Source organism: Somniosus microcephalus, chromosome 12 (genome assembly GCF_052327205.1).
Source record: "Somniosus microcephalus isolate GS21.2 chromosome 12, FLI_Smic_1.0, whole genome shotgun sequence".
NCBI classification, from domain to species: domain Eukaryota; kingdom Metazoa; phylum Chordata; class Chondrichthyes; order Squaliformes; family Somniosidae; genus Somniosus; species Somniosus microcephalus.
In genome coordinates this window covers 99,633,779-99,642,248 of record NC_140998.1, presented here as the reverse complement: position 1 = coordinate 99,642,248, position 8,470 = coordinate 99,633,779, and the positions used below count along the sequence as shown (strand labels likewise).

The following is an 8,470-nucleotide window of genomic DNA, read 5'->3' as shown; positions in this document are numbered from 1 at the left end:
GCTGGTTCTGTGATAGTAGATTGGCGGTTAGGATCAGATCAGCCATGATCTTATTGAATGGCGGAGCAGGCTCGAGGGCCGATTGGCCTACTCCTGCTCCTATTTCTTATGTTCTTATGTTCTACAACAAACCCAGACATGAGGCGAGGAAAATCCCCAGTGGTGGAAAACTATGGGAACCATAGTTCTAGACACCTACTACACTTACCATATGTCATGTCTCAAATTACTTAGAAACTGCATCCCAAAATATTATTTTCCAAAATACAGCTTTAAAAAAAAAATCAATCAATCAACTCCATTTTTGCAGGGTTACTATGCATACACAAAATTCTCATCATACCAGGTCTTCTTATTCATTGTTGTGTGGACAACCATGTATCTGTAGATGTTGAGAACACGTTTACACATATCTACATGCTCATCCAAGAGGGCTCCAATTTCATTGGCAGGTTCTAGCAGCAATATATTTGCTGAGTTGGTTATAAAAACCTGTAATATAATAGGACATAATTAGTCAATTATGCATTGCACATAGACTACACAGACCATACTTAATACGATACAAGGCACAATTGAAAATAAAAAAATCAATGTCATATCTAAGATTAAAATTAGAAGCACCCATCTCGTTCCTAATGCCAATGCAAATCTTTGAATAGTAATCAACTTCAGGAACTAGGGCCTAGAAATTCACTATGGCCCCGCCAGCTGGCTAACGGCCAAAAGTTAGCGCTGGGCGCGGAGCCATGTGCGACCGTCAAATAATCAGTTTTTGCGCCCCAAGTAGGAACCGGGCGCTATTCCAGGGTGTGCCCGCCCCCGCTTGGGGCGCTGAAACTGAATTTCAGCGCTCTAAGTGCCGCTGCGCCACCCGATGCGGTGCGGCAGGCTGCGGTACTGCAGGCCTCCTCCTTCTCTTAAGGTGGAGGTGCCTGCAATGGGGAGATCGCCGCTGGATTGTGCCGGCAAATGAGCCCGGCACCACGGAGAAGTGCCGGGCTCGCGGAAAGCAGCCGGCAATGCCGCGGGGGGGGGGTGGTGGAGGAGGCCGGGGAAGGAGGTGCGGGCAGGCGGCCGCCAAAAAAGCGGCCGGCCGCACCTCCACCTTTATGCGCCCCACTAAGGCTGCAGTAAGGCCCTGGGCTCCGGATGTTCGTAGCGGCCGCCACGGAGGAGGCGGCGGCGGCAACTGAATATGGGCGTCGGGCCGGCATCGGGGCGGAAACGGGGCACTGCGCACACCGATGATGTCATCGGTGCCGGCGCAGCGCTACCGGCTAACGCCGCCATTACCGCCGATCTCAATATCAGCGCAACCTCCTATACTGGCGCAGAAGCCCTCTTTAGGCGGTAACTGGGCGCAAAGCTTGCAGCGCCTTACTGAATTTCTAGGCCTAGAACTTTTAGTGCAACTGACTCAACAAAAAAAATCTTGAAGTGCACCTGCAGTGACGCCTGAACACCTGCATACACATTCCTCTCTTCTTCCTCCATTTCAGGTGCTTTGTTAATTGCATTCTGGTAGGATGAATTTCTTGTCCAGCTAAGGTTCCTCACATGACCTGGTGCTTTAGCCATTTTATCCTAGATTAATTAACATAGAAAAAACAAACATTTAGTGAAACAAGCCTGTTTTGTTAATTCTAAGGAATGTTTTTGAAATGAACATCTGCTGTCTTAAGTTGGTTAAGTTAGTCATTGTGAAAAAGATCATAATTATCAGCACAGATCAGTCATGAACTAGTGTAATGCAGATCATTCATATTGTTGTCACTGTTGCACTATTTTAAAGAAGAGCGGGGAAGTTATCCCCAGTGTCCTGGCCAAGATTTATCCTTCACTCAACATCATTAAAAAAAGATTATCTGGTCATTACCAACATTGCCGTTTGTGGGAGCTTGCTGCGTGCAAATTGGCTACCGCCGTTTCCTACATTACAACAGTGACTACAATTCAAAAGTCTTTCTTTCTTTTATTTATACTGGTTGTAATTCTAGAGCCACTAGAATGACTCACAAAGCAAATACATCCAACTTTATTCAAATAAAAGACTTCCCCCTTCAGGCAAATTGACAATTAGACATTTATACATGGCATGAATCTTTAACTTTTGCTATTTAAAACACACTATAAAATACCTCCTCCTGTTCTTTTTTCTCCAATGGATACGAACCACCATGCTCTCCAGCACTGACTAAATTTATAACACTTGTTGAAGGGGAATACCCCAAGTCTTCAGCCTCTTTCATAAATACGGGTTTTTCCTCTTGTTGAATCCACTCCTGGTAAACTTTAACAACTCTTCTCATGGCTGCAGCTTCACAGATAGGCAGCAGAAAAGCCTGACCAAAGATATTTTCTTATTAGTGTGATAAATAGTAACGTAAATTCCATTTTTACTGCTGCTAAACAAATGTTGAAAGTTTCTTAGCATTTACGATGGTACTAAAGTCCAAGGTTTCAAAAACCCCAATGGTAGAAATGTTTGTTCTGCATCCTCCTGTTCTCATTGTCCTAATCAATCAGGTTTCAAACAGTGCTAATAGCTTCCATTATTTTGGCCGTGTTGTCCACACAGTTGGGAGTAAGGTTTTTAGTTCTGCATTTGACCTTTGCAGAAGATACTTCTTTCACAGGCTGTATTTTTAGCAGAAGAAACTGGCTGCACCAAATGAACAAATCATTAGACCCAAATCCTCAGAAGTCAAACCTTTTGCGATGTATAAAAGGGATGCCCATAATACTGTAGTTGCATCATTCTCAAAAAAAAAAGTGCAGCTAAAAGTTTAGTCACCTTATAATGGAGACATTCCTGCACGTCAGAACCTTGCAAGGATGAGGCCGACTTCATTTCAGCCGAAACTAGAGAAACCTTAAAGTTTAATAACATTAGCTGAAATTTACAAAAAAATATATAATATACCAAAAATTACCTGTCGAAAAACCTCTATAATAAAATTCACATTCTCCCTTGAGGAGTAGAAAACTTTGCGCACTATTTCCATATCTGTTAGATGCTCTTCGTCAAAACTACACAGACTGGATGAACTTGGTTCCCGCTCAGTTAAGGTGCTAGTGTTTGAATGGGATTGTTCCAGCTCTATACTACCATCCCCAGAGTCCCCACGACAGGAGCCCTCTTCCCGGGCAGCCAAACCAGCAGCTGCTCTCTGGAGAAAGAAAGAAAATCTGTTACATTACAAATCAAAAATCTAAAACCAATGAAAGAAAAAAAGTCCATTTTAATCAATTCAAAACTATTAGTCAGCTTGTTGTGATCACTTACCTGAATGTTCTTTGGTACATTTTCACCTTCAACTCCAGGAATCTGAAGTCCTGGATTAGCTTTTGGCTCAAACCAGAAAGATACCAGCCATCGGATGACAGAGACACGAGCAGACAAAAAAGTGTCTTTAGTACAATACGTTGTTTCATTGGTCTCTGGATCTTTCTTTGTCATAATATAAAATGGCTTTGATCGCAATTGTGGGACATCTGTAAACAAAGATTTTTTTTTAAATTACTGATTTTTTTTTTTGGAAAAATTATATTCTATATGGAACAGAAGAGACTAAAACTACAAGATATTTACACAGTTTTGGCACTATTATTTTTCTATCTTTGAACATAGGAAGATAAGAACAGGAATAGGTCATTCAGCCATTTGAACATGTTCCACCATTCAATTAGATCATGGCTGATTTGTACCTGAACTCCATTTAACCGCCTTTGCTGCATATCCTTGGGTATATTTACCGAACAAAAATCTATCCATCTCGGTACTAAAAATTTAAATTGACGCAGCACGAACAAAGCATGAGAGTTCTAGATTTCCGGTACCCTTCGTGACCCTAATCTACATCCTAGGGTACTTAAGGAAGTGGCCCTAGAAATAGCAGATGCATTGCTGATCATCTTCCAACATTCGATGGAATCTGGAACAGTACCCATGGATTGGAGGGTAGCTAATGTTTCTCCACTATTCAAAAAAGGTGGTAGAGAGAAAATGGGGAATTACAGACCTCAGTAGTGGGGAAAATGCCAGAGTCCATTATAAAAGATGTAATAGCAGAGCACTTGGAAAACAGTGACAGGATCGGATAAAGTCAACATGGATTTACAAAAGGTAAATCGTGCTTGACTAATCTACTGGAATTTTTTGGGGATGTAACTGGTAAAATAGATAAGGGAGAACCAGTGGATGTGGTGTATTTGGACTTTCAGAAGGCTTTCGATAAGGTCCCGCATAAGAGATTAGAGTGTAACTTTAAGGCACATGGGATTGGGGGCAAGGTATTGACTTGGATAGAGAACTGGTTGGCAGACAGAAAGCAAAGAGTTGGAATAAACGGGTCTTTTTCCGAGTGGCAGGCAGTGACTACTGGGGTACCGCAGGGATTGGTCCTTGGACCCCAGCTATTCACAATATATATTAATGATCTAGACAAGGGAACTAGATATATCTCCAAATTTGCAGATGACACAAAGCTGGGTGGGAGTGTGTGCTGTGAGGAGGATGCCGAGAAACTCCAGGATGATTTGGATAGGTTGGGTGATTGGGCAAAAACATGGCAGATGCAATATAACGTGGATAAATCTGAGGTTATCCACTTTGGTGGCAAAAACAGGAAGACAGATTATTATCTGAATGGCAATAGATTGGGAGAAGGGGAAGTGCAACGAGACCTGGGTGTCCTTGTGCACCAGTCGCTGAAAGTAAGCATGCAGGTGCAGCAGGCAGTTAAGAAGGCAAATGGTATGTTGGCCTTCGTAGCGAGAGGGTTTGAGTACAGGAACAAGGATGTCTTGCTGCAGTTGTACAGGGCCTTGGTGAGATCACACCTTGTGTAGTGTGTGCAGTTTTGATCGCCTTAACTGAGGAAGGATGTTCTTGCCATGGAAGGAGTTCAGCGAAGATTCACCAGGCTGATACCTGGGATGGCAGGAATAACGTATGAGGAGAGATTGGGACGATTGGGCTTGTACTCGCTGGAGTTTAGAAGAATGAGAGAGGATCTTATTGAAACTTATAAAATTCTGACAGGACTAGTCAGACTAGATGCAGGAAGGATGTTCCCAATGGTCAGGGAGTCCAGAACCAGGGGTCACAGTCTAAGGATAAGGGGTAGGCCATTTAGGACAGAAATGAGGAGGAATTTCTTCACCCAGAGAGTGGTGAACCTGTGGAATTCTCTACCACAGAGGGCGGTAGAGGCCAATTCATTAAATATATTCAAGAAGGAGTTGGATATATTTCTTAAGGCTAAAGGGATCAAGGGGTATGGGGAGAAAGCAGGGACTGGGTACTGAAATTGGATGATCAGCCATGATCGCATTGAATGGCGGAGCAGGCTCGAGGGGCCGAATGGCCTACTCCTGCTCCTATCTTCTATGTGTGAAAATGTGCTTCCTGAGCTTTTCGTCCATGGGAAAGAAACACCAAACTTCTGCCGCACTTGAACAAAGTCCTGAAGTTTCAAGCAGCTTTGAGATGATCATGAAATTACTGCTCCAGTCCAGTTACAATATCAAAAACAGTGCATCATACTGTAATTGTGTTGCAAGTGGTGGAAATGCCAATTTTTGCAAAACAACTGCAATCATTAGTGAATGAAAAAGCAATAAATTCAATGCACATTTTCACCAGTCATGCCAGGATTTCAGTAAGCTACTCTACAAAATACAGCACTCATTTTATTATAATTCGCCTTTCACTTCATCCTCCATTTGTTTTTTCATTTTATTCTGTTTAATTCCAAATTTATCTCCCCATTTCATTCTTATTTGGTCTCCTCGTATACTTTTCTCTGCATCTGTCTGAAATTTGCCCCCATGCTTCGTTCATTGTCATCTTTTCATTTCATTCTGCTCCCATTTCCTCTTCAGCTGCACGTTTCTTTCCACTCGTTTGTTTTACTTCCATTCTTAGCGACTTCCTCACTTTTAACTGCAAACCACACCTCAAAAAATAAACTACAGAAAACCTACACATTTGTACAACATTTATTTATTCCCTGGTCAGATTTCTTCCCTCTGCTCCGGAAAACAGGAAAGCACTTAAAAGCGTGCCCGCCATTCTGGGAAACAGCAGGCAATATTCTTGCAGCTGGTATTGACCTACTATCCAGATGGATGGAATTGTGGGATGCCTTGATGTGGACAGCTGGGACCTTACAGTACCTTGTCCAAAGTAAGCTGTGATGGCAAGTGTTGGCATGCGATTTGACTGTAGAGTAGGGATAGGAAAGGGAAATACAGCTGAACCCAATCCTTCTCTGCTGTCTACATACAAGCACTTTGTAGCAGGAGTCAATACTACTACTACTTTCGTATCACAGGAACAACTTATAATGGGATGCCTAGTTAGGCTCTCCATTCGATGGCCTCCTGAGATGCCGAGTGAAGAAAAGGAGGTGCCTCCAGCAACAGATCTTAGTGGTCAGGTTGATGTGATGTGTTCTATAGTCTGGGACTCATGGCCACAGTTGCACTTCGGGTCGTCCCTCATCTTTCACTTGTGGAGCAGGTGGCCGCATCGTTCATGCCCTGTCCACTGTCTTCAAGGGAGATCGAAGTCCGGAAGCTCTGCTGTTGGGCCAGTGATGAGGTGTTGGTTCTTTATGTTGCATGCGTCCCACAATTCCATCCATCTGGATAGTAGGTCAATACCAGCTGCAAGAATATTGCCTGCTGTTTCCCAGAATGGCCGGCATGCTTTTAAGTGCTTTCCGGGTGGGTTTTTTCAAGTCTTCGTGAATGCGAAGGTCGGTGTCGCTCATGATTTTTCCATCTCACGGAGCACGGTGGCATCGTGGTGAATGACAGGCAGAGCAATGTGGAACAGCACTCAGTTGGAGTGGACTTAAACGTTCCTGACACTGCCCTCATGGCAGCGTTTACTTGCACATCCACAATCTTTGTGTGGCGGCTGCAGGACCATGAGACAGAGCAGTATTCCACACCATATTAGACCAGGACCAGTGTTGTGGTACAAGGTGTTCTGGCTGTTCTCGCCCATGAAGTTCCAGTGAGTTTCTGGACCAGGTTCACCCTGGTTTTTACTTTTTGGCCGGTGTTGGTGAAATAAGCTGATAGGAGAGAGTCCTGTCCGGGGTGACGCCCAGGTATTTTGGGTGGGGTTCATGAGCAAGTTGCCTTCCGCAGAAGGAAACCTCAAGTTCTTTCCCGGCGGGATTATTGTTCAGATGGAATGTCTTCTCTGGATTGGGGCGGAGACACCAGGTCTGGAAGCCGCATTTCAGTAGTTCCAGGTCACTTGTAAGCATTCTACTTGCTTTCTCTAGCGTTGATGCCTGCATCAGCAGAGCTAGGTCATCAGCATAGGCGAACTTCCGGTATTTGGTGCAGGGCACGTCTGCCATACAGATGTTGAAAAAGGCCAGTACGAGCACTGACCCCTGTGGCAGACCATTGTTGAGCTTCCGTGGTCGGCTGGCCTTGCCACCAAGATAGACGCAGAACTTATGGTTGCTTGTTAGGGTGTTGATGAGCCCGAGAGTCTTGCGGCATTGGTATGGTCCTCATCTTCGCTCCCTTAAGTCCAAGGGACAGACTTGAACGGATATAGTGGACAACTGGTTTAGCCATTTACCGCCAGATCTGGATGGACCGACCACAAAGCATTATCGGGCCTTGCCAAAATTGCTCACTATTCCAGAATCATTCTGGAATGCAAACATAAACCCCAGCTTCCATTCTCTATTACTAACCGTCTTCTTAAACCCCTCCCTCCCCTGTCTCCTCCACTCTCACCTCCAACAACAAAGGACTTCTTTGTCTCCAAGATTGAGACCATCCGTTCAGCTGCCTCTGCCACTTCCCTTCCCCTCACTCACTGGGCCGAACTTCCTCCAAGGTTCCCCTCTGCCTTAGTCCTGAACTTGCATCTTTCTCCAGTGAAACTAGAACTAGGGGGCATAGTCTTAGAATAAGGGGCTGCTCTTTCAAAACTGAGATGAGGAGGAACTACTTCACTCAGAGGGTGGTAGGTCCATGGAATATGCTGCCCCAAAAAGCTGTAGAAGCTACATCATTACATAAATTTAAAACAGAAATAGACAGTTTCCTAGAAGTAAAGGGAATTAAGGGTTACGGGGAGCGGGCAGGAATTTGGACATGAGTCTAGGTTCGGATCGGTCATGGCCTTGTGGGTAGCGGAGCGGGCCCAGGGGCCGTGTAGCCTGATCCTGCTCCTATTTCGTGTGTCTAATTCTGTTAGATTCAGGAGATGGTTCTGTGATAGTAGATTGGCGGTTAGGATCAGGTCAGCCATGATCTTATTGAAAGGCGGAGCAGGCTCGAGGGGCCGATTGGCCTACTCCTGCTTCTATTTCTTATGTTCTTATGTTCTTATATCTTTTCTGAACACCCTGTACCCTTGAATATTAAGCACCCAGTCCTCACCGTTTTTAAGCCACATTTCTGTTATTGCCAGAACATCATATTG

The 8,470-nt window shown here is 44.4% G+C and overlaps 1 protein-coding gene across 1 annotated transcript; it reads right to left on the bottom strand.

Moving 5' to 3' along the window:
• Positions 1-315: 315 nt before the first annotated feature.
• Positions 316-7,385, bottom strand: LOC147109423 (ral GTPase-activating protein subunit alpha-1-like). The gene is made up of 7 exons (XM_086002315.1): positions 7,159-7,385; positions 3,712-3,785; positions 3,290-3,498; positions 2,937-3,173; positions 2,142-2,345; positions 1,447-1,587; positions 316-492 (listed from the first exon to the last, which is right to left on the bottom strand). The coding sequence occupies exons 1-7, from the start codon at positions 7,383-7,385 to the stop codon at positions 316-318; spliced, it is 1,269 nt and encodes a 422-aa protein (XP_085858441.1).
• Between the last annotated feature and the right edge of the window lie 1,085 nt (positions 7,386-8,470).

Excerpts from the sequence above, each read along its gene's own strand:
- LOC147109423 (XM_086002315.1), bottom strand. The coding sequence starts at position 7,385 with ATGGCAGACGTGCCCTGCACCAAATACCGGAAGTTCGCCTATGCTGAT. Across the intron at positions 3,499-3,711 it reads GGCGGTTAAATGGAGTTCAG|ATGTCCCACAATTGCGATCA; the intron begins GTACAAATCAGC and ends CTTTGTTTACAG. Across the intron at positions 493-1,446 it reads GTGTTCAGGCGTCACTGCAG|GTTTTTATAACCAACTCAGC; the intron begins GTGCACTTCAAG and ends ATTATATTACAG.